Source organism: Thrips palmi, unplaced genomic scaffold (genome assembly GCF_012932325.1).
Source record: "Thrips palmi isolate BJ-2018 unplaced genomic scaffold, TpBJ-2018v1 HiC_scaffold_15, whole genome shotgun sequence".
In the NCBI taxonomy this organism is placed as follows: Eukaryota; Metazoa; Arthropoda; class Insecta; order Thysanoptera; family Thripidae; genus Thrips; species Thrips palmi.
In genome coordinates, this window is record NW_023144624.1 from 3483197 (window position 1) to 3508263 (window position 25067).

General features: G+C 61.9%; 1 protein-coding gene and 1 non-coding gene across 3 annotated transcripts; one reads left to right on the top strand and one right to left on the bottom strand.

Annotated features, from left to right (window-relative positions):
- Nucleotides 1-462: 462 nt before the first annotated feature.
- LOC117641296 lies at nucleotides 463-2280 on the top strand. 2 transcript variants are annotated; one of them, XM_034378493.1, is made up of 4 exons: nucleotides 463-622; nucleotides 1090-1272; nucleotides 1535-1696; nucleotides 1912-2280. In XM_034378493.1, the coding sequence occupies exons 1-4, from the start codon at nucleotides 524-526 to the stop codon at nucleotides 2080-2082; spliced, it is 615 nt and encodes a 204-aa protein (XP_034234384.1). In that variant the 5' UTR covers nucleotides 463-523; the 3' UTR covers nucleotides 2083-2280. The 2 variants fall into 2 exon arrangements, with proteins under 2 accessions (XP_034234384.1, XP_034234385.1); XM_034378494.1 differs by having other exon boundaries at nucleotides 1535-1707; nucleotides 1912-2049.
- A 19583-nt stretch (nucleotides 2281-21863) lies between these two features.
- Trnak-uuu lies at nucleotides 21864-21936 on the bottom strand. The gene has a single exon. It is a non-coding gene; the product is annotated as a tRNA-Lys (tRNA).
- Between the last annotated feature and the right edge of the window lie 3131 nt (nucleotides 21937-25067).

Genomic DNA, 25067 nt, shown 5'->3' on the forward strand with positions numbered 1-25067 from the left:
GTACCCCAAGTCACAATCAATTTCGTTATTTTCCGCATGGCACCTGACTTGGAAAGAAGCTTAAGCCATTCGTCAGAAATTGAAGACACTCGATTGTCCGAGGGAGAGGCGTGTTAGACTTTCTTTTCATTTTCAGAATCGGTTGTTCGTGTGCGTGCCGGCGGCCGTGCCGGTGGCCGTGCCGCCGCCGACCTGTTTGTCGCGTCCCACGTCCCGTCCTGTCCAGCAATCCCTTTCCGTATCCCCGCCATCTGCGAAAAGCGACATGCGACCCGCCATTCAATGTGTCCACGATAACAATTCAAAAAACAACACCACAAAAAGTGGGCCCGGCTTCCACTCCTGAGGCTGCGATCTGATGGCCCTGGGCGTGCCGTGCCGTGCCGTGCCGTGCCGTGCCGTGCCTTGCCGGCCGCGCCGGTCGCCTAGCCGTCTCTATGCCCATGCACATGTGCGCCAGCGCCGCCAGCCAGTTAGTGCGATCCGAACGCGGCGCCGCCATGCCGGGCATGTCAGACGAGCCATGAACTCGGCAGCCAAAACGCGAGGCCTCCTCCTGGGCCGCCTCCTCTGCGCCATCGTGGTTCTGCTCGCAGCGAAGGCGATCACGGCTGCCGTCCTGGTGAGTCGCAGTGGACGGTGGAGGCGGCCAAAATCCCGGACGCGTTTTGAGCTCCAGAGTCGCTAAAAAGGACTCGAACCGCACGTGTGACCCGGTGTGGCCGTGGCCCCACCAATGGATTGCTCTCCGAACAAGGGATCCGTGGGGTCACACGTTTGGTTCACGTCCTGTTTAGCTACTTACTCCGGAGCTCAAAACGCGTCCAGTTTCGGCCGCCTCCGCGTGCACCGGTCTTCTGGCCCAGTGCGGCGGCAGCGGCGAGGTAAGGAACTGCATGCAATGTGTTTGCATGTGCAACGGACTGATGCTTGGGGGTGCGTTCAACGGTCGTGCCTGCTGGGGAGCTGGCTTCCGCCGGCTCCGTGCTCCCTCTCAACCTCGCGGCCCTGCAAGCCACAGTATCTCTGCCGCAGAAATGAAATTTTCTCGTTTTCTCCTGGTGCTGTCCGAAACGGCGGTGCGGCCAGGGACCGTACAACGCCTACGTCGACAGAATTTACGCGTGCGCTCCCGGGGACTCGAACTCCACTGAGGAGATTGTGAACTTCATCGAGGTGTCCAAGTACGACATTCGAAAGCAGCACATCCTGCAGAGGGTGACGGGGAACGTGACCGTGTCCATCAAGGAGGGCATCAACAACGCCATGTGGGTAAGTGCTGCAGCCCGGCACAGAGGCGGCCGAAACTCAAGACGCGTTTTGAGCTCCAGAGTCGCTAAAGTGGTATCGAACCGTTCGTAGAGCAATCGTTGGTGGCGTCACAGTCACACGTTGAGTTCGAGCGACTCTGGAGCTCAAAACGCGTCCTGGATTTTGACCGCCTCGGCCGGCCTTCTGGCCCACTGTGCATCGCGGGTCGAGAGTCGAGGGTGTAGAGGCCGTTGTGTTGATGATGGTGGTCCTTGGTCCGCAGGCCAAAGCGCGCCTGGACTCCCGGGTGCACGCTCACTGGGCCGACAACGCCTTCACCTTCTCCTTCGACAAGGCGTGCGAGCAGGGCCGCACCCACATGCCCGGAGTCTGGAGCACCTTCTTCAAGCTGGACCCCACCGTGAACCCCTGCAGAGTGCCGCCGGTAGGGCGCCGGTAGGGCACCGGCCCCGCAATCAATGATTGGGTCACTTGTTGGCTGCTTGACTGTCCGGGTGACTGACACAAGTGAAAGTACTCACTCGTTTCCGATAGAGAATTGCTATGAACAAAATCCGTGTTCAAGACTTCTGTGACTGTTCCCAAAGTGAATGAAGTGACCGCGCCTCCTCTGGTTGACAGAAGGTCCCGCTGTTGCAGGCGATCTACAGGATGGATAACGAGCCCATCAACTGGACCTTCCCCAAGTTCCCCATCATGCCCCACGGCAGCTGGACGTTCCACCTGACCGTCGGCCAGGGCAAGAACACCGTCCTCTGCAACAACGTGGACATCCGCTCGGTGGCCAAGCAGCGCCCTGGCACCCGCTAGCGCCGCCACGGACCTGGTTTCTCTGCAGCCCGCGAGGCAGCCGCTCATCGCTCGAGGTTTTCTGGTGGTTCCCCTGCGCCCTGCCACGCCCTGCCGCGCCCTCCAGGGCCGATGCCCGCCAATGCAACAAGCACCCGTCCTGTCTTTTTATCCATGTTTTATTGTTTCAACTTTAATTTCGTCTCGTTCTTGGACTCACGTTCAACGACTTGATTTCCTTAAGTGCCCCAACTTACTGGCACCATTAATGCACCGACGCAGACGGCCGTATGCACGCCGCGTAAGTTGCAGTTACGCCCTGGCCTCGCCCTGGCCTCGCCCCTGCCTCGCCCCGGCCTCGCCTCAGCCTCATCCAGACCTCGCCCAAGCTTCGCCCAGTCTTCGCCTCGCCAGGCCTCGCCCAGTGCGACGGACTGCGGTCCTGGACTGCGGTTCTGCAGTCTGCTGTTCGCATCCTTTTTACGGCTCTATCAGGAAACGGGTCCCGCGGGATGGCCGGGCTGGGCCGGGCAGCCGGCTGGCCGGGCGGGATGCGTCGCACCCTGCGGCCTGCGGCATGGCCTGCGGGAGCGACGGAGAAAGAGAGAAAAAGAGAGAGAAAGAGAGAGGCGGCCGTCGGAGCGAGACTGCAGAGGGACGCGTGCGGAGCGGCGGCGTGCGGCGGACGCAACCCTTGGCGGCGTCGTGGTTAGCAACGTTAGCAGGTGGCCGACGGCGGCGGCGACACACACTGTCCGTCATCCCTCTTTGTCTTTCTGCGGCCACGCCCGTTCGGCCGCACTGCAAGCAAAGTCTGACTGCACTGCACGAGCACTGAATGCATCCGCGATTCACCCGCCCTGTCACTGTCGTGGTTTTGGCCTTGTATGCAAGGCGTTTTGGCCTCGCCAGGCGGATCAGCCTTGTGAAGAAAGGCGTTTTGGCCTTATATACGCGCATGGCGGCCTTCCGTGTCCCAATGCCCGCCGCGTTCCGCCAGCGTGTCGACAAAGCTGTCGATAGCCCGGAAGGGTGGCGGCGGGGCGGGGCGGGGCGGGGCGGGGGGGGCGGGGTGGGGCTGGGGTGGGGCGGGGCGGGGCGGGGTGGGGCTGCAAGTTCGCACGCCAGCACCACATGCCAAGCACCCCTTTGCACCGCGCTCGCGGCCTGGCGTGGCAAACTGCAGTATTTCCCTCGGCGGTGCAGGCCAAGCCGAGCCAAGCCTGCCCAGTGCATGTGCCCAATTTCAGTCCTTCAGCCTCAGTCCTTCTGCAGCCCCCCTTCACCCCGGGTGGCTGATTCCGAGGATCCTTGAAGGGAGGTTTTCGTCCACTATAGTGGCAGGCCTCGACCAATCAGAAGCCCGAAATCTGCCATCGCCTATCTTCGGACTGAGACAGCAGAAGCCGCGCGCCCCTCAGCCACCACTGGCACCGCACTACGGCGTGGCCTCCGCGCCTCCGCTCGGGTGGCGGCGTGGCGAGGACTGCGAGAACCTCGTGGCCGAGGTGCTCGTCTTCGACAATTGGGAGAAAGTGCGACAGCGAGCTGCCGTGCCTGCCGTGCCTGCTTTGACTGTCTTGTCTGCCTTGCCTGCTTTGTCGCAGTGCCACGCTAAATTGCACTCTTTTCGCCGCCTTGGCTGTCGGTTTGCGCCTCTGGCTCTCGCTGCGACTGCGCTGTACAGTGAGCCAGAAGTCCGGAGGAGGCGGCCAAAATTCTAGACGCGTTTTGAGCTCCAGAGTTGCTTAATGGGCCTCGAACCGGACGTGTGACCCCACCAATGGATGGCTCTCCGAACGAGGAATCCATTGGTGGGGTCACACGTTCGGTTCTGGTTAGCGACTCTGGAGCTCAAAAACGCGTCGAGAGTTTTGTCCACCCACACCAGTCTTCTGGCTCAATGTGTGCTGGCGTGCCCGGCGGCTCATGGTGACACGTCAATGCCAAGCGATACTCGCGCGATAAATATGCCTGCCGAATAAGCGATTAAACGAGGCAGCCGCCAAAAGCTGTCGCAGTAAAAATGGCGGCTTGATTGGCTGGCGGAGTGGATCGACGTGCACGCTCATTTCCCATTTTTTCCACGCCATTACCGATGATACGTGGTGGGCCGGGCCGTGGGCCGGGGGCCTTCATCAGCACCGCGTTTAGGTTAGGCTCTTCGAGGGCCGGCCCTTGCGGGGCCCTAGCGGGGCCTCGGCAGGGCCTTAGGGCCGCTCTGTCTCCCTCGTTGATGATTACAGCCTGAAGACTGATTCCGAGAGTCGTTCTCGTCGCTCCGTCTCTCTCGGACACTTTCACGGGTCGCCCCATGAGTGCGAGAGAGGCAGAGCGGCGAAAACGACTCTCGGAATCAGTGTGCAGCGGAAGGAAAGGCCCTGCCTCGCCCTGCCTTCAGCATACGGGATGCATCCTCGAGCTGCATTCCAGGTGCACTGTGCTAGAGGGGCGCCATAAAAAAAAGGCAGCAAGTGTCTTCCGAATCTCTGCGCAGTAATAATGATTGGGAATTAAAAACAAAATCATTTCGTTGCTATTCACTCTGAAAACCTCACAAACTATTTCAGTCTTTACAAACGAAAGTAGCTTGTTACAACAACGTGTTTCTAGCACACATAGGCTCTCAAAGAAAACACTTCGTTATTGCGAATCGATTATTCGTGCAGCAAACTAATTAGTTTGTACTGTACATATGCTCAAAACACTTCGTAAGGTTCCAAGCACGTTATTTGTTTTCATCTTTCGGGTTCGCCCACCTCGTGAAATTTGGGGGGCCGCGCTGGCCGCGCTGGCCGCGCTGGTCGTGCTTCGGGCGGGAGCCTCTTTCCTGCCTTGCGATGCACCATGCATGCACCATGCATGCACCATGCACGATGCGCGCGGGCCGCGGCGTGCCTGGATGAGGCCCTCTGATTTATGGTGGGCCGAGCTGCGGGGCCGCGAGCGCGAGACGCCGGGAAAATATTTTGGGCCGTGTGTTTGACCGGGGCTAATACGAGTAACGGGGTGAGCGGGATGCGGCCGTGAGTGTGCGTGTGTGTGTGCGTCTGTCTGTCTGTCTCTCTCCCTCTCACACACACACTCACACACTAGCCTTCATGCTTGCTGCAACACACCGGGGGGGCAAACATTTCCTCCATACTGTCGCCCGTATGGTCCGGGCGCGAGTGTGGACACGCTGGCGGCCGACAACCGCAGACATCATCCAGACACTTCTCGCTCACGCACACACACACACACACGCTACGCAATATTTCATTTACGCGCCTTAGCCGCGGCGTAGTGGAGTCGCGGCGTCGCGGCGTGTGACTTGTTGAAATCGCCCATTGAAGCGCGAGGCCACGCCGGAGGGCCGGCCGCAGTGATGGCCATTGTCATCCGGATTATTGCTTTCCACCTGCGCGCGCGCGCGTGTTTGTGTGTGTGTGTGTGTGTGTGTGTGTGTGTGTGTGTTTGTAAGTGTTTGCGGGCCTCTACGGCGTTGCGCACCTGTTCGCGGCCTTTCAAGCCTCGCGAGGCAGGGAGGGTGGTGTACCCTTTCCGTAAATTCTGGATCGATCGAAATCGGTCTGGATCGTTTAGACTTGATGTCACCGACCTCGGGGACGACCTTTTGACCGGGGGCGTGGCGGTGGCGTGGTGTGGCGTGGCGTGGCGTGGCGTGCCTCGCCGTGACGTGCCCTGCAGTGGCGAGGGCGGAGTGCACATGCAACGCAAGCGGGGGCCAATTAAGTGCGATGGTCGCCTTCCATTTTTACAGCGCTCAGCCTTCCGTCCGCGGCTCGTCCGGCCGGCTACTGTTGGCCCAATAAAACATTATTAATTGCCCTGCAATGCCACAGCTCGCCACAGTGACGCCACCGCAGTGATGGAGAGAGAGAGAGAGAGAGAGAGAGAGAGAGAGAGAGAGAGAGAGAGAGATGCTCTTCTTCCATTTTTCACTTAGCAAAGCATCAGTCGGAGAGGAGGTCTATTTTTACCTCGCTTCTCCGTACTGGATGCTCGCACGCACACACACGCACGCGTGCACACACACTGACGGGACGCATTCCTCGTCTGGAAGGGGTCTCGCGCCGGTCAGCCTGGAATTTTTCCCTCCCACTTGTATTTTGTTTCTCTTGGTTTTTTTTTTTTTGCTCGCGTTTTCCCGGGAAATTGGCGCCCCGCGAGCTGTCTGTGGAAATGGCAACCAGAAAGGCCTGGCTGCAGACTGCAGGCTGCGGGCGTGTCGTTGCCGAAGTAGGAAGCCGAGGAAGGCACCACGCTGGTCGCGCTCGTGCAGCGCTCTCTCTCTCTCTCTCTCTCTCTCTCTCTCTCTCTCTCTCTCTCTCTCTCTCTCTCTCTCTCTCTCTCCCTCTCCCCCTCTCTCTCTCTCTCTCTGTTTTCGTCATGCCGAAGGCTGGCTGCGATGCACTGCGACGGGCTGCCGCGCGGGGCCTCCGGCCCGGAGCCTCCGGGAGTCGAGGGCCGCGCTCGGCCGAGCCGCTAAGGCCTGGTTACTCTAGGTCAACGCTGCGTCACTCTGGGTCACTCTAGGTCGCGCTACGTCACTCTAGGCCACTCACTGGGTCACTCTAGGTTCTCCAGTGGCGGCCCGGCCATTGGGTTTGTTTTCCAGCCAGCCACCGTTCGCCTTGTGTCGGCGGCCTAGAAAGCTCCGGGCGGCAGAAGGAGGCCTCCCCGATGAAGTCACGGAGTGATGTCAGCATGACGTCACCGGGACGTCACCGTGCCGGGGACCGCGTTGCGCGCAGTGTGTGTGCAGGCCGCCAAGGACGCCGTCTTCGTGGACGCCGCCGTGGACGCCGTGGTTCTCAAACCAGGAATACGCACTTCCCTTCCAGCGTGACGGCGGCGGGCGATTCCGGCGGCTCGTCCGCTCGTGCCCGCGGCCAGCTCGAAGCAGAAGGACGTCGACGAAGTAGAGGAGGACAGCCATTGTGGCCATTCGGGCGCCGAAACGCGAGGCGAGGCTGTCAGCAGGCCGGCGGCCCCGCGAGTCATCGCGCTATCCCTCGATGGCCTGGTGTGCCTGGTGCTGGTCCGGGGCGTCCGGGGCCGCCGCTGGCTTGGGCGCTGGCTCCCTGCAGACTTCGCCGGCACGACGCGGGAGACTCCGGCATCACACCGGGACAATGGGCGAGACATGACAGGCTCACAGTCATGGAGGGCCCGCTTAGCCTAGGCTCGGCCTAGGCCCATAGGCAGGCCCAGAGGCTGGTCGAGACGTTTCCGTTCTCAGAGACAGACGTAAAGTTTCATAAATACTTCCTCGGCTGCAAGAAGCGTCGGACCGGTCGGACGTCACCGTCGGTCTGCCGTCCGACTCGTTTGGCCGCGTCGCACCGCGTCGCACCGCGTCGCACCGCGTCGCCGCACCGCCCCTCGGGACACTGCCGCGCACCGCTGCCAACCAGGCCACTTTTCTGCGAATAACGAGATGGTTTTACTGCCAATAGTGAGTGGCGGCGGGAAACCACAGCGAGGCGCCGCGCGACGCCATCGGGATTCTCGGCTCGAGGATTGCACCCGGCTGGCTAAATTAAAGGCGTTGGGTAAGTGTGTCAAGCGCACCACGACGCCGGGTCGGGCTGGGCCTCTGCCGGCGCGCCGCGCTGCGCCGCGCCGCGCCACGCCACCCACTGTGTCCAATTCTGGCGAGTCTCCGCCTCGGCGTAACGTGGCAGGTCCGCGGGGACAGGCAGGGCCAGCGGCGGCCTCAGGGCGCCGCACCACTCTCGCAAGGGTAGCTGGCGGAGCACAGCGGACCAGCAGAGCGGTGGAGTCAGTCAAAATCCCTAACTCAGCAGTTCTCAACCTTTCTCGGCTCGCGACCCCAAAATTTTTAGCCAAAAATTTTCCCCGACCCCCAGGAAAAATTTCGCGACCCCACGGGCCCCTCCTTTAGCATGCCACTGCGTTTTATCCGAGGCGGGCATTTTGCTCCCTCAACTGGCAATTGGTCTTTGGACCCTTTCCCTTTTGCATGCCTCTGTTACGGAGTGCGATTATCAGTCTTAGTTTTGGGGGCAGTATTGTCTCAAAGTTGGCCAAAACGCTCAGAAATTTTTTAAAAAATCATGTTTTGGGGCGATTTTAAGAGCCACTGCGTCGATCCAAAGGGGGGCATTTTGCTCCTTTAAAGGGCAATTTGGGCTTTGGACCTTCCCTTTGCATGCCTCTGTTACGGAGTGCGATTATCAGTCTTAGTTTGGGGGGCAGTATTGTCTCAAATTGGCCAAAAAGCTCAGAAATGTCTTTAAAAAATATGTTTTTGGGGCGATTTTTTGCAGCCACTGCGTCTGATCCAAGGCGGGCATTTTTCTCCCTCAACGGGCAAATTTTTCCTTGGACCTTCCTTTAGCATGCCTCTGTTACGGAATGCGATTTTCAGTCTTAGTTTGGGAGCAGTATTGTCTCAAAGTTGCCAAAACGGGCCCAAATTTTTAAAACATTTTGGCGTTTTGGCCAAATTTGGCTCTGTCCCCAAACCGCATTGCCCCCTAAAAGGGCATGCTGGAATCCAAAAACCAATTTCCCGTTAAGGAGCAAAATCCCCCCCCTTGGTGAGCAGTTGCTTAAAATGACCCAAAACAGATTTTTTAAAGACATTTCTGAGCGTTTTGGCCAACTTTTAGACAATACTGCTCCCAAACTAGACTGATAAACGCACTCCGTAACAGAGGCATGCTAAAGGAAAGGGCCAAAGACCAATTGCCCCTTGAAGGAGCAAAATGCCCGCCTTGGATCAGACGCAGTGGCTGCTTAAAATCGACCCAAAAAATGATTTTTTAAAGACATTTCTGAGCGTTTTGGCCAACTTTGAGACAATACTGCTCCCAAACTAAGACTGATAATCGCACTCCGTAACAGAGGCATGCTAAAGGAAGGTCCAAAGACCAATTGCCCGTTGAGGGAGCAAAATGCCCGCCTGGATCAGACGCAGTGGCTGCTTAAAATCGACCAAAAACATGATTTTTAAAGACATTTCTGAGCGTTTTGGCCAACTTTGAGACAATACTGCCCCCAAACTAAGACTGATAATCGCACTCCGTAACAGAGGCATGCTAAAGGAAGGTCCAAAGACCAATTGCCCGTTGAGGGAGCAAAATGCCCGCCTCGGATCAGCCGCAGTGGCTGCTTAAAATCGGCCCAAAACACGACCCCAGCTACCTCGCCGCGACCCCTTAAAATTTTTTCGCGACCCCACTTGGGGTCGCGACCCTGAGGTTGAGAACCACTGCCCTAACTCGTTTTGAGGTCCACAGTCGCTGCATGGGATTCAAACCGTGTGGCCCCCACCAATGCATTGCTCCTCCAACGAGGAATCCATTGGTGGGGGTCACAAGTTCGGTTCGAGTCCCATTTAGCGACTCTGGAGTGCTCTGGAGCTCAAACCGCGTCTAGAGTTTTAGCCGCCTCCACCGCTCTTCTGGCCCACTGTGCGCATGTCTTTTCCGCAGAGCCCTTCCGTGTGTGACTGCCAAGCGCCAGGCGAAGCTCAAGACGCGAATCGCAGAACGGCGCGAGTCGTGTGATTAATCACAACGCTCCCGACGTGAACAAGGACGAGGATGTTGCGTTGACGGGGAGGTGCCCGGGAGGTGCCGGCCGTGTCGACAGCTCCCAATTTTGTCCAAACGCGGACGGGCTGCGCCACGGCTGCGCGTCAAACCGAGGCAAGCTGTCGTGACGCGCGATGCTTGGCGCTGCTTGGCGCTGCTTGGCACAGCAGGCTCATCCCGAGCACTGCTCTCCTCGGTGTCTCTCTCACTCCCTGCCGTCTGATTCCGAGCACTGCTTTCGTCGCTCTGTCTCTCTCGCACCCCTACGGACCGCCCCATGAGTGCGAGAGAGACAGAGCGACGAGCAGTGCTCGGAATCAGCCAGCAGGCAGCCTCATTCGAGCCGCGCGGCTTCGGGGCGGGTAGCGGATAGATAGGTCCAACCCGACTCGCAACGGCAGACACAGGTGGACGACCAGGTCGGCGTCGTCGCGCTGGACGGCCACACTGGACGGCCGCGCTTGCGAGGAGCGATGCAGGCCATGCCGGGCCATGCAGGCCTCATCGCCCGGAATACCTCCACTCGTAATCCCGCCTCGCCGGCCTCTCCAGCCTCGCCGCGTCACAGACGTATTTATAATCGGCAAGGTGAATCATCCATTCACCCCGTCTTTCTCTCTCTCTCTCTCTCTCTCTCTCTCTCTCTCTCTCTCTCTCTCTCTCTCTCTCTCTCTCTCTCTCTCTCTCTCTCTCTCTCTCTCTCTCTCTCGCACTCACACAAACAGCACCCAGGACCCGGAACAAAAACAAAGCGGCATTGTGCGACGACTGTTGTTGTGTGCGGCTCGCTAGCCGGGTATCACAACATGGAAATCGCTGAACATTTTCAAAGTAGTACTTTAGCATGCTGCTACTGCTGCTGCTTCCTCGACACGAATCCCAATCCTTTTCGCACGTGTGTGTGTGTGTGTGTGTGTGTGTGTGTGTGTGTGTGTGTGTGTCGCCTTGGGGGCCGTGATCTCACCCACAGCAGCCGATGTCGCAACGGCGGCGCGCGTTGAGAGCGTTGAGCGCGGTGAAGGGGACGAGAGCGCCTTGCGGGTAGGCCAGGCGGAGGCGGCGTGCGACGGGGCGGCCCGGCGGGTTGCCTGCCTCCACGGCGCTCCCGCTGCCTCCGCCCGCCTGCCTCGGCCGGGCCGCCGCTTCCCCGCCGACCGGGCCGCTTTCGCAGTGCGTGCCGCGGAGCCGCTTTCGGCGCGCGTGCTGCCGGTTCCGTGTCCGTGTCACTCTGTCGCCGCGTCGGTCTGTCGGTCCGTCGCCCTGTCGTGTGCAACATTGTAGCGACGGACCGTTGTTGCAGACGGGCACGACTGGTGAGACTGGTGCAGCGGCGCGGCCGGGCGCGGCGGCGTGGGTCAATGTCAGGATCGTCTCCCTTGACCCCAGCGGCCGCCTCGCCTCGCCTCGCCTCGGCGCGGTCCGAGCCCGGACTCGCCTGCAGGCTGATTCGGAACTGCGCCTCGGTCGCGCCGTCCCGTCTCACTCTGGCGCAAGCTGCGGGGCCGCGGAACCACGCGGAACCCCCCGGTGCGAGAGGGACGGCGCGACGACGGCGTCGTTCGGAAGCGGCCTGCGCTGCGCTGCCATCGGCGCGCCGCGCCGTGGGACCGCAGAGCGCCGCAGAGCCGTTGGAGCGGACAGGACGTGACGTCCTCAGTTAACCCCGCTGCTCTGCTGGTTTGCTGCTTCGCCCAGCTTGTGGTTCGCCTCCTTAGAGTCGCGGAGACGAACCCTCGGCGAAGAAAAGGGCTTTTCTCGGCTTTCCCTGGGGAGCCGGTGCGGTTCCTGTGGTGTTGGCTTCCTCGGACCCGCGCCTGGAGGTGGGCGCCGCCTTGGTATCGAGGGGTGAACAACTTCCCACATTCATTGTACAAAATTGGAACACATTCACGGGGGATAAACGCCTGTAAGAAGGTGACATGGGTGGCAAAGACAGCAGAAATCTTGCACTTGGCATCGCCACGAACCGCGAGGCCGCTTCTTCCCGCGCACGCCGTTCTGTCCTGGGCTCCGGACCGGATCCGACGTCCAGTGTGGCCAGTGTACCGCCACCACCTTCTCCAGGAAAACCACAGTGCATGCCGAAGCAAGCAAGCAAGCTGCTCAAGGGAAACCCTTATGGCAAGCCCATAAATACAGCAGCTTCTTCGGAGTGCACTTGTCTATCTGCAAGCACACTTCGAGGTACGAGTTGTTTCTAGAGCACACAGAGGAACGAAACGCGCACGCACACACACGCTCTCGCACTCTCACACACACAGACGTCCGCACAGCTCGGTCCGGTCAGCTCGCTAGGGCACCACCATTAAGACGGCCGGTAATTAGTGCTCTCCTTGTTTTTTTTGTCCTTGTTTTTGATTGTGTTGTTTCCTTTTAGCCCCTTTCCCCTCCCAGGCCGTTGCGTTTGTTGCTGGCCCCACTGCCTCTGGAAATTCCTCCTTTGGAACTTCAACAGTCTGCAACATTTCCCCGCTTTTTTTTTCGAGTTGATGCTGTTGTTGGTGCCGAAGACGCATCCCGCGTGGTGTGGGGCTGCGCCGGGCCGCGCCGGGCCGCGCGGTGTCGTCAGGGTGTCGTCGGCGGCACGCTGCAGTTAACTGAAACAGCCAATAAAACAACGGTTGCAAGCTGCTGCACTGCTGCGTCTCCACTGTTAGCATCTCTAGGAACTCGCGGCGGTGCATTGTGGGGCGTGGCCGGGCGTGGTCGGGCGTGGCCGGGTGCGGCCAGCCGGCGGTCTCGTCTCTCTCGCTCGCCGACGGGGCGCCCCGCGAGTGCGAGAGGGGCAGAGCGACGAGAGCGCTCCTCGGAAGCATCCTGCAGGCGCGGCGGGCACGGCGGCCGCGGCCCCACGTGCGTGTGGAGTGCAGTAACCTCCACCGCGACCTCGAGCGAGGCGGCCCGGCCGGCCCGCAGGCTCGGTGAACGGACTCGGTAAATTTGGTTTTCGGCCGGCCGGACTTCCCTGTCGGCAAATGAGTCGTTTCGTCTGTCTCTCTCGCACCCCTTCGGGAGGGCGCATGAGTGCGACGGAGACAGCGACGAAACTACTCTCGGGAATGGGGCCGCCGCAGTCCACGTGACCACGTCGACGACAGTCCTGCCCGCCCTGGCGCCCTGGCCGGCCCGCCGCGACTCTCGTCCGTACTTGCGTCCAAGTCTCCAACTTGTCGCGTTTGCAATCGCGAATCGGTTGGAGTACGTCTCGGCCGCCGCCTGCTGCTGTGGCGCGGTGTGCGCGCTTTCGGAGGAAACTACCTCAGCGTGTTAAATACGGAATCACGTCTGGAGTGCAGGCGGGGCGGGGCGGGGCGGGGCAGACGCAATACAACGATCGGGATGAGCCGAGCCGAGCCGCGCGGAGATGAGGGGCATTTACCCGGGCCGAGCCGAGCCGAGCGCGCTGCGTGCTGTAAGGCTGTAAGCTAGCTGCACATCTCCAGTCCACGACCTCTCAAGGCCGCTCGGGTCCACAGCCGCGAGGCGGCGGCGGCAGGCGGCAGCAGGGAGCAGGGGCCTCCGCCTTTAGGGCCTTAACGGCCGTGGCGAGGCCGGCCGAGGCCCTTTGGCGCCAAAGGCGTGGCGCGGCGTGGCGCGGCGGACCGGATTGATACAGCGTCGTGATGAGCTCGCCGCCACGCTCAGCCAGCCTATGATTCATGCCTTGTGGCTGAGACTGAAACGGCAGCCGTCGATCGGTCAGCACTGCCGTCAGTCAGCCCGTCAGCCGTCCCGTCAGCACGTCCGCCAGCTCGTCGCACAGTGGTCCAGAAGACCGGTGCAGGCGGCCGAAATTCTAGACGCGCTTTGAGCTTCAGAGTCGATAAAATGGGACTCGAACCGAACGTGTGACCCCACCAATTGATTCCTCGCTCGAAGAGCAATCCATTGGTGGGGTCACACGTTCGGCTCGAGTCCTGTGTAGCAACTGGGCGGCTCAAAACGCGTCTAGAGTTTTGGCCGACTTCACACTGTTCTTCTGGCCCACTGTGCGTCGGCCATGCCCGCCTGTCGCTTGCACGCTTGCACCACCGTCACCTCTGTTTGCCTCGCTCGTCTCGCTGCCCACCGTGCTCGTGTTCGGCTTTCACTCCGCCACTGCAACCGGCGGCACGGCGGTAACCCCTGGGCATCAATTTCTCATACTTGTGTCCCGATGAGATGGGCGATGGGTCGGCCGCTCGTTTGATTCTATTACCCGCCTGTTCCTGGCCGTCCAGCCTGCGGGGTGCGAGCGGCCGATCCGAGATGAGAGGTGTCAGGGCCGCCAACGTTACACGACCAGAAGGACGGAGCAGGGCCGCCAACGTTACACGACCAGCAGGACGGAGCAGGGCCGCCAACGCACTCGGCAGTGCGTGTGCGTCAAATTGGGCAGCAGAATGTGTTCGGTCGGAAGCAGTGCGCGCGCTGCGCGCGGAAACGCGGGGAGAGAAAGCAAAAAGAAAGCAACAAATCAAACAGAATCCTATTATTACCGTCGCTGCAGTCGTCTCATCATCGCCAAGTCCCTGAACGCTACGGGGGCATCGCGTCACGGAAACATCAACACTATCATCCTCGCATTTTTGAGCACGAGCAGTGGAGTGTAGGCGTGTAGGTGGATTTTTTTTCTCTCAGTACACTTTAGACCAATTTGAGTTCTTGCATTGAGTATTTGAGTATTGTTTGCATCTCTAGTTGAACGAAGAAGAAGAAGAAGAAGAAGAAGAAGAGAAGAAGAAGAAGAAGAAGAAGAAGAAGAAGAAGAAGAAGAAGAAGAAGAAGAAGAAGGACCGCGCTTTGCTTCGCGGCATCTCGTAATTCTGTTCGAGAAGATGATTCCAGCAGACTGTGATTCCGAGAGTTTTCGTCGCTCTGTCTCTCTCGCACTCACGGAGCTTTCCGTACAGGTGCGAGAGAGACAGAGCGACGACTCTGCGTCCGCAGGCGGTGATTGCCGTCGTGTTTCCCTGGCCTGCTCATTCCCCGCCCGGTCATTGATAGCCTGCAGGCCCTGCCTTGCCTGGGGCGCAGCGCGGAGCAGCCAGCCCGCCTATGGCATTATTGGCACTAGCGCCGCCCTCCAGTGCCCCCCGGTGCCCCCCAGTGTTGCAAAGTGCGCCGTTCTGTTTAGCGCTGTTATTACTCCACTGAGTGAGTACTCGGGGCGATTACATCCTTCGTGCCCCTCGTCGAGCCGTGCCCCGGCCTTGCCCGCTTGGTGGTGCTCGGTGCCGTACACGCGGCTTTCTTCCCAAGCCCTCCTCCAAAGCCGCCACGCCGAGCGCCACGCCGAGCGCCACGCCGAGCGCCACGCCGAGCGCCACGCCGCCACGCGAGCGTGCAGCAGGACTCCGTAGACGCCGCAGTCTTCTTCTTCATGGTCTTCTTGATCGCGGCGCTGATGCAGCTGATGCACGCGTTGCACTCAGTCCGGCTTAATGCGATGTGCAATTAATGTGTGCTTATCCCCCCCCCCTTTTACCTCTCACTCGCTCTGCTCCCCTTCTTTCTTCTCGGTGCGTACGCTCGCGTGTGTTTGTGTGTGTGTGAGTGAGACACGCGGGGGGCGACGAGCGAGTGAGAGGTGAGATGGACATAAATCTTGTCCGCTTTTGCGCGTTGTTCACCGAACGGCCCTGCAGTGCGTGCGCAAGGCTAGCTCGGATTGATTGTGTGTGAGAAGGTTGAGGCTAGCTCGGATTGATTGTGTTTTTGACGAGGTTGAGGCTACAGTGGCACGGATTGATTGTGTTTGTGAGGAGGTTGAGGCTAGCTCGGATTGATTGTGTGTGAGGAGGTAGGAGGCTAGCTCGGGTCGATTACGTTTGAGAGGAGGGCGCCACCGCCTTCGCCGCCTGGCCGCAGTGTTTGCAGTTCGTTGCACCTGTTCAAACGCGCGTGACGTCACGCGGCTGTCACGCGCGCCTCGGTGGCACGACACGACGCGGCGTGGCACGCCTCGTGGCACGCCGCCGCCGTGGCGAAGAGATTCTCACCGGATCAAACCGCGATGTCTGCTACGCCATAACCACATCGACATTTCTTCGCCGCATCAAGGAAGGGAACGGAATCCTGGCTGGCGTAGAAGTCGTCTCCTTTCTTCTTCTTCTTCTTTTGCAGAGTACCCTCGCGCCGCGTCAAGAGATTCACGGCGCGAATTTCAGGATTCTCATTTGGACCGGGTCGCCCGTTGCCGCCGTGGTCGTCATCGTCGCCGTGGTCTTGGAGGTCGTCGTCGTCGCCCAGGCGGCACGGCGGCGGCGTGGCGGCAGCGCGTTTGCGCCGCGTTGCCTCGCATTGCGCTCTCCGTTTTAATTCGAAGCAGTCGTGCTGTCATTGGCGGAGCCACGCCACACCACGCACCGAGGTGCGCCTTTTGCTTTCCAACCAGCTCGCGGGCGGGGCGCGGGGCGCGGGGCTCGCGGTTATTAGAGTTGAAAACCGCAGCGAATCACAATTAAAATGCAGGGAGCGTCGCGGCGGCGCCAGCGCAGCGGCCAGCGCGGCTAAACGGCAGAACACTCTGGTTTCCGTCTTCCCTTCCCGATCGAGATTCTCGATGAGTCGAGTGGTCGAGGTGGTCGCGACCCCAAGGTTGGGAACCGCTGCCCTAGCCTCGCCAGAGCCCTGGAAGGAGTCCCACTCTAGGACTGTAGGCAAACCCTAGGCCCAATGACACGCCTGGCTCGGCCCGCTCCACGGTGCGCGTGAGGCGGAGGAGCTCCGATCCGCGCGCGACGTGTTGGCTGTTCGTCACAGCCGCCGCTTCCACCATCTTTGTCGCGCCTCCAAAACATCGTAAAGACGCGGCAACAACCTGTCTCTGTCTCTCTCACTCACTCACTCCCTCTCCCTCCCTCCGGCAGCAGCACTCGTACACACACTAGTACTGGAGAAAAGGTAAAAATAGAAAAAACGCCAGCCAAAGGTGAATGTCACGTTCGGTTTGCTGCACGCACACCGTGTGTGCGCGGACGCGGTGTGCGGCTAACGTGTGAGAAATAAGTGTCTGCACATTCCACGACGGGCGGGGCGGGGTGGGGTGGGCCGCGAGGTTCGCGAGTTTTGTTGCCGTTCGGCCGTTGTGAATAATTGGCCCCATTAGGAACGCGTGCAAAGTAGATAGGAATGTAAGGGAAAACCACGAAAAATAACCGTGATAAAAAAAAAGAACGGTTTAAAAATTCAATTGCAGCGTGCGATTTCATTACAACGTCGGGACTTATTTTTTGAAGCCGGCTGCGGCGCTCCGCGGTCAGTCTGGCGGAACCATACGCGGTCCGAAAAGGGGCGGGGAGGGGGGTGAGGCGTGGGAAGGGAAAGGCTCTCGTGTCCGAGAAAATTTGCTATACACCGCATTTTCTGCAACCACTCGCCAAACTACTTTTTGCGCAGGAAAAGTAACCAAAAAGTGGCGTGTTTCGCACAGAGTCAAAGCTGTGTCGCCGCGCTTGTTCGTAACCCACAATTTTATAGCAGCATTACCCGGCGAAGTGCGGCGCGCCACCCCGCCCCCGCAGCCCCGCTGTTGTCGTCTACCTTGGCGCGGCGGGTGGCGCCTGTGTGTGTGTGTGTGTGTGTGTGTGTGTGTGTGTGTGTGTGTGTGTGTGTGTGTGTGTGTGTGTGTGTGTGTGTGTTGGGGGGCGTCTGGCGGTGCCTCGCGAGGTGGGTGGTTGAAAGGGTGCGCGGGTTACGGCGGCACAGCAACAGCTCCCGTCTAGGCTGGCCTAGGCAGCCCACATCCTGGAAGTCCAATCTGTGTGAGTGAGTCGGGCCGCCAATGCGGCCACCGCGGCCCACTCCAGTGCTATTGGGTCGCCATCACCATCACGCAGATGGGGCGGCGCGATATCAAAGTGTGGCTGCCTCGCCGTGCCCTCGCCGTGCCCTCGCCCTGCCCTCGCCGTGCCCCGTCCCTCCCGCTCTCGAGGGGCCGCGAAGGGGTGCGAGAGAGACGGCTGCGGGTCGCTGTTGTGCGGAATCAGCCTGCAAGGGCCCTTGAAGCCGGCCCTGGCGCCGTCCTGAGGTCGGCCAAATGTTCTGGCGGGCAGGGCGACTCGACCAGGACGACCGGGTCTCGACTCTGGCAGGGCTGTGATGACCGCCCTGCCCTGCCTGCTCTGCCGGGCTATTCAGAAGATCAGTTTTGCCGCTCTGTCTCTCTCGCATCCTTGCAGAGCACCCAGTGCGACAGAGACAGAGCGGCGAAACGCCGCTTCTGAATCGGCCGGCTGGCCGCGCCCTGGCCGTGCCGCCCCAACCGCCACCGCGCCCCCGTGCCGCCGGTGTTGAGCTGGTCAATGTGGTCAACGCCGTCTCATTCCGAAGGATGGATCTGTCTCCCTCGCACTCACGGGGCGTAACGGCGCGCTCCCACAAGTGCGAGAGAGACAGAGCGACGAAATGCTGGCCCTCGCTCTGAATCCAGCGCGGCGAGGCGTCACGCTCTGGAACGCACCCGCCACTCCGCCGCCACTGCACCAACGGGATTAATTCGACCATTCGGTAATTGCCCGCCTCGGCCATGCACGTCGGCAAACAACAGTGCACTTTCGCAAAAACGCCACAACATGCACAAAACGGCTCGGTGGTCCCGCGGGTCGCGATGCCTCCGGTCAAGAAGCGCGGCCACAACGAAGCGCTGAATGGAACGTTTTTGGGCGAGTATAGCTTGCGGTGACGGATGCAGTGGCGGCCTTCGGGTGAAGCAAAGCTGCACTTCTTGCCTACTTACAGGGGCAACGTATGTGTGACTTTTCTCCTCCCTTTAGGTGGCTATCACGTGCTATGAGGGGGAAAAGACCTCTTTGCCCGCCGTTGCTCCTCCCCTGCATCCACGCCTGGTGTACCAACTCACTCTACAAAACAAAGTTCCTTTCCAAAAAGCTGTTCATTCATGTCGTTTTCGTCGCTTTAAAGAGGCCGTGTATCCCTCGAGAGTGACCTTCAATAGAAACGCCTTTTTATCTAGTCAAGCTGAAGCGCTTCTAAACTTGCTGCCAACTGCCTTTGCGATGGTCGGTCCATTTAAGGCTCGCTCGAAGAGTCCTCGGCAGTGCCTGGCCGGTGCCTGGCCTGCACACTGAGAGTCGTCTCCGTCGCTCTGTCTCTCTCGCACCCATGAGCACGCCCCAAGAGTGCGAGAGAGACAGAGCGACGAGGACGACTCGGAATCAGTGTGCTGCCTGGCGCGCCACGCGGGTCGTCATCCTGCCAGACTTGAACCTGGACCTAAATATAGCCCGTCCGGGACGCGTCCACTGTCCTGTCCAGTCAAGTCCAGCTGGAGCCTGCGCCTGGACGGCCTGGACGGCCTGGGCCTGGACCTGGAGGAGTGACGGAACAAGAAGGAATGGCGCGGGGCGGGGCGGGGCGGGGCGAGGCGGGGTGGTGCGGGTGGAGGGAAGGGGCGCCAAGGAGGGAGGTGGAAGTAGAGGGGGTAGCCGAGCGCGCGCTCGGGTCAGTCGGGTCGCTTCGGGTGGAGCCGAAGTGCTCCCGCCGCTGTTGGCGCTGACGTTCGGGAGCTCGGCGAAGCAGTGCTGCCAGTGCCGAGCGCGCGGTCGGACGAGGGTAGGGGTCACGTCGCGTCGTCTGCTTCCCGGACAACGCACGGCCAACATATTCGCTGCGGCAAACCCTTTTGCGACATTCGAGACACGCGTGTCGTCTCCGCCGGTGCCGCCCGCGTGTTGCGCGACTCCCAGTGCCGTGCCCGTGGTCCCCGCCAGTGCCCGCCCCCAAGTTCCGCCTGGTGGTTGTGTCAGGTTTAAATCGCGATCGATGTTATTTTGGCGAGGCGGCGAAGGCCCCCTCGGCCTGGGACTGTTGCTCGCGAAGGTGTCGGCCGCCTGACCTGGGCGGACCGTGGTGACCGTGGTGTTCGGAGAGGTGCTCCAGGGAGGCCTCCCGCAGTGACAACAGCGAGTGCGAGTGTGTGTGGAGGCTGTGCGGCCGAGCGGCTGTGCCCTCCTTTCCTGGACTCCAGTCCCGGATCGTCGCCGTTTTCTCCAGCGGCTGCCTGGACGGGCTGCTGCGACGTCAAGGCGTCAGTCTCCTTGACCAGGACCTCGGCCTTCACCACCACCACCACCAGCCCGCAGCCCTCCGACGATCGGATAATGCCCTGCGCTTCCAGCGACGAGGCAAGTCAGAGGCAACTTAACCTCAAACGTCACACTGGAGAGGTTAGGTTGGCAGCAGCACCCAGCAAGAACATAAACAAACACAAAGAACAACAACAAGTGCGGCTGCTTGCACGGTTCGGCTTTCGGACGGTGGCAGCTAGTCGCAGCCAGCCGACGCCGGGATGTCGGTGTGGTTTTTGTGGGGAGCGGGCCGTCGAATCTTCCTCGCCGACGCCGTGGCCTCGGACGCTGTGCAGTGCTGGCTCTGTTGGCAGCCCCGTTAGCCCAGCCGGGGCGGGGCGGGGCGCGGCGGGGCAGCACTAGTCGTGTGCAGCGATTCGCCTTCCTTTGCCCTCGTGCCTGGCCTAGGCAGCCTAGGCCCTCCCATCCCTGCCGCCTGACTCCGAAGGATCGTCTCGTCGCTCTGTCTCTGTCGCACTCAAGACGTGTTCCGTGCGGGCCTTACAGGTGCGAGAGAGACAGAGCGACGAAAGGGGCTGCTGGCCCTTCCCTGGCCCTTCCCCGGCCGACCCCGAGGGGCCCGTGCCGCCCTGCTGCCCCCCGCTGCTCCCCGCTGCCCCCCGCTGCCCCCTGGACCGTGGTTTCCTCCTTACCGGAGTCGCGCCGTGGAAAATTGGCCGCCACTTGGCCGGACACTCGATTCGGCATTTTTTCCGCCCTCCCCTCCGCGGGCATATTCGCCGAGGCAGTCTTGAGTAAGGAAACGGCTTTTTTCCCTGTTAAGTAGTTCCTGCTCCATTAACGCCGCGAGGAGCGGGCACTTCTTTGAGGCGTTGCCGGCGTTGCCGGCGTTGCCGCGGCCCCGCGAACAGGCGCCCGTCGATCTGATCGCGTCGTTACCTAATGGTGGCCGGCACCGCCCGGGCACCGCCAGGGCACCGCGCGGACCGCCGGGACTCTCCATCCTGATTGGGCGGCTGCGTCACGCTGCGCTAATCAAGGCGAAGAAGAGCCCCGCGAACAAGGGAGAAATGAAAAGCACGCAGTGCCGGCCAGGCCGGACAACACTTGGCTGCGTTGGCCTCTCTCTCTCCGTTGACGTCGTCGGCCTTCCCCGCGCGGCGCATCCTTCTGCTGACTGATTCCGAGAGGCGCTTCTCCGGGACGCCCCATGAGTGCGAGAGAGACACAGCGGCCACCTCCACGTCGTCAGGAGTGAGCAAGAAGAGGGCTTCGTCCTTCTGCCTTTGTCCTTGCCACCCGCGCAGCAGCGCAGCGCATCCTGAGACGAGACTCGCGGCATCAGACGCTCACGTGAGTGGAGTGGAGTGGTCATTCCGGCTGATGCTGCGTGCGGCGCGGCGGCGTGGCCGGGGGCCGCGGGGGACCGCCGGGGACAGGACGCGGGACGGTCTTGGAGGGGAAACTGGCCGGCCTGCCGCCGGCCTGCCGCCTCTCGCAGCTCTCGCGGCGACAAAGCATGACGGACGGCATCGGCCCGAGGAGCCCCGCCTCGACGACGCGGTCACCGTGGCCGTGCTGGCCGTGCTGGCCGTGCTGGGCTGCCCAGGGCTGCCCCCGCGCGCCGCGGCTGCCTGACCCTCGGGCTGGCTCCCGCTTGGGCCCGAAGCAAAGCACCCAAAGCCGGCTCACAGTCTCAGCGCGCCACGCGAGACTGCCGCTGCCTTGCACGGCCAAGATTCAGTTTGGCTGCTTTTTCAACGAAGAGGATTGCGTGGCGGAGAGCGTCATTTTCGGCTAGAGTCTCCTCTCCTCGGCCGGCGTCTCCGCCAGTGCCGTGGAAAAACTGGAATGAGATTGGCTTGATGCGGTGCGAGGCGGCGCGAGACGCACACGCATGTTCCCGGAACGAATTCTCGGCCGGGAGGCGCGCGGGGAGCGGGTGGGGCCGAGGGCCGGGGGGCTCTGCGCCGCGCTGGCGCCGTAAAAATTTCAACGGAAATGCCGTGAAACCTTTTTCCCGCCTCTGGCTGCCTCTGGCCCTTTCGTTCAGTGAACTTTAGCGTGCGGCCGTACACTCCGTACTCCACCGGCACAAAAAGCAAAAAGCGCAAAAAGCAGGCAGCGCGTCCTTCTCGCCGCCCGCGAGCCGCCAACAGGTTTACAGCATCATCCTTGTCCTTGCGGGAGGGAAAAAGAGGAGCGCCCGGTGTGGGGGTCGAACCCACGACCTTAGGATTAAAAGTCCCACGCTCTACCGACTGAGCTAACCGGGCTTCGTGGCCGCCGCGGGCGTTGTCGATCCACTGGTAACCCGCGTGGCCATTGGCGAGAGGAAAAGGGAGGGGGGCTTCTGGCACGTGGTGCAGAGCGGACGGGAGGCCCGGCGGCGCGGTGCCGCTGTGCCCTCGGCTGTGCCGCTGGCGGCGACGTTGGGCCCCGCAGGCTTTCCGCTTCCACTCGTGAACATGTGTGGCGTCGGCCTCGACGTGCACCGAGATAAACCCAGCAACCCTAGGGTCGGCGGCGGCGCCTGCACTGGCGGCGGCCCGAACTTGTTGCTGGATCGCGCCAGCACGGCCGCGCGTTTACAGCGTTACAGGCCACCCGTTGAATGCGCGTGAAAGTGAAAGGTCAAGCGGTGTATTAAAACGGTCGGCGCGTGCACGGTGCACGGGTGCAGCGCGGGGACCGCCGGGGACCGCCGGGGACCTGGGTCCGGCGGGTTGGCCTGGCGGCATGCTGGCGGCTTGAAGCTGGCGGTGCGGGGCGTGCTGCTCGCGGTGCGGGCCGACTCGTCTGCAGCGCGCGCCCTGTGGCTGGCGGGCTGGCTGGCTGCGCCCCCGAGGCACGGCCGCGGCACACACGATGCACTAAAAGCGCCGTTACCACGTGACGGTCGACCTGGTGCCATTCCTCTCCACGGCACGGCGTACGGAGAGGAGGAATTCGTCGGGCTTGCGCTGTCGTGTCACACCGTCGCGTCGACGCCCCCTCCCCTGCCCGCCTTGCGCCCTCAATGTGAAATGCGACGCCAATAGGGACGCTATTCGCACGATGCGACGTGGCGCAGTCTATTTGCAGGGCTCGACGCGCGTCTGTGTGTGTGCGCGCGCGGCAGACGACTCCGCGCCCCGCCCCGCGTCGCCCTGGACAGCATTCTTGTGGAGGCCGCTTGCTTTGCATGGGCTAACGGCACCTAGACTGGACGCCCTGGGGCGGGGCGGGGCGGGGCGTGGGGCTGGCCCGTGCTGGATGACATTGAGTTGGACCGTCTGTTGATGAGGCAGGACTTTTCTGCGCTGTTCGGCGCTGTTCCTCCCGGGATGCGTCGATTCCCGGGAAACCATTTTGGCCGGGTACCTGCCGGCAGCACCTGCTGGCGGTTGGCGGTATACCCGGTACCTACATCGCGCGCGGCGCGCGGCGCGCGGCCCGCTTGGACTGTCCCGGGGCTGGGCTTGGGCTTGGCGAGGCTAGCCCGACGAGGAGCCTTACGCTTACCCCGGCACTGGACTCGGCTTGGCCAATGCAATCAAGCAATTGAGCCCCACCGGCCCCTCCCCCTCCCCTCCGCGAGGTGGGCGCCATTCATCCCGGCACACTGCTGGAATGCCCCGCCGGCCCGCCGCGTGCGTGGTGCGTGCGTGGTGCGTGCGCATGCGTGCAACCTCCTTTCTCCCGACCGTGCCGATTCGTTACCCGTCCAAATAAATGGGCGAGTGACGGTTCGTCCGTCCGGCCTCGTGTCTGTCTTGTTGTTCCCACGGTCCCCTCGATGGTGCTGTCTCTCTCTCTCTCTCTCTTGCCGCGCTTGCACCGCCAGCCAGTCCGACGCCCTAGGATGGTAATTAACGTGCACACTCCGATTGGCACTCGGCGGCTGATTCGTACTCGCCCTTTTTTATCAAGTGGGAGTGAGATGAGCGTCATCCCCCCCTCTCTCTTTCTGTCGTTATCGGGGGCCTATGAAAACGTTTGCTGCGTGTGTTTGCTTTGAGATGATGGCGGCGCTCCTGGATCTAGACTCGAGGTGCTTGTGATGACAGGGCTTGAGCCGAGACTTGAGCTTGTCCGCGCTTCGTCGAACAACACTGTGCAGGCAGAATCAATGCTGGTCGATGTGTGAAGGTCGCGGAAGTTCTTGAAGGGCGCTTCCGTGACGCCAGCGTGCAGGGCGTCATGTGTGCCCGCCGGCGACGGCGTCACGGCCGCGCCGGGCGTCACCTGTTCCAACAAACGCGACGCCATGCAGGTGCCGGCGGGTGCGCGATGACGCTCTCGAGGGGCGCCGCGACGCGCCGCGACGCCCCGCGCGGCCTTGGCCGGCCTTGGTCCTACGCATGCACGACGTTACGTACGCCACTCGTTGGCCCATTAGCTTCCCGGCCATGAAAGCCGCTTGGTGGACGGACGATTGCCGAAAGTGGCGTCCGTGGGAAGGGAAGGGCGACGCGGAAAAGGCTTTCCGCGGAAATGGAGGGCCTCGCTCGCCTCGCCGACGAGGAATGACGGCGCGTTGGCGGCGCGGCTGACGGCCTGGGCCGAGGCGGGCCGAGGCGGGCCGAGGCCTGGACGCAGGACACGTGAAGGGAGAAGGATCGGACAAATGGCTGCCGCCACTTCCGCGCCTCCTCGCGCAGCGCAGCAGCAGCGGCGGCGGCGGCGGCAGGCCCATTGGGGTCACGGCGGGCTCGCAGACCTTGGCGAGGCGGTGGAGCAGGCGGAGCAGGCCGAGAGGCTGATGGAGCGCGCCCGGCCGAACTGCCGGCGTTATCGTTCTAACGTCTGCTGGATTTGGTGTGCGCTCGCAGACGGCCCCCGCGGTGCCCTAGGCGGCCCGGCGCGGCCCGGCCGGCAGCCCAAGCAGGCCCTCGGCGTGGTGATAAGTCCCCGGAAGTGCGCGGCATCCTGCCCGCGCTCCGCCCCGTGGTCCCCGTGGTCGCCGTGGTCGTGGATGCCCCGCGGATGGCCGGCAGCTTCCCTGACCGCCAAGTGCGTGCGACTCGGTGCGATGGGCGCGCGGCACCCGAGCAGGACGCACGTCGGTATCGCTGACCGCGATTGGAACACGCGGCCGCCACGCGCCGCCACCGCCTGGTGCGTGTGTGTCGCGCTGCTTTCGGAGCGGCCAGACGGGTTGCATAACGCGGACGGGGCTGGCTCGCTGGCTCGGGGGCTGACGACGAGAACGAGCCACCAGGCCGCCACACTGGTTTTCTTGGAACACACGCGCGCTATCGTGCATGACCTCCATGGCGGCGGCGAGGAGCGCGACGCGCGCGACCCCGTCCGTCTTGGCCATCCCCGGGACCTCGCCGCGCGCCTCGCCGCCGTCCTGCCCCCTCGCTTGGGGTGGCGCAGATAGCACCCTTATCGGGCTGGAATTTTAAAGGCCGCCTGTTTT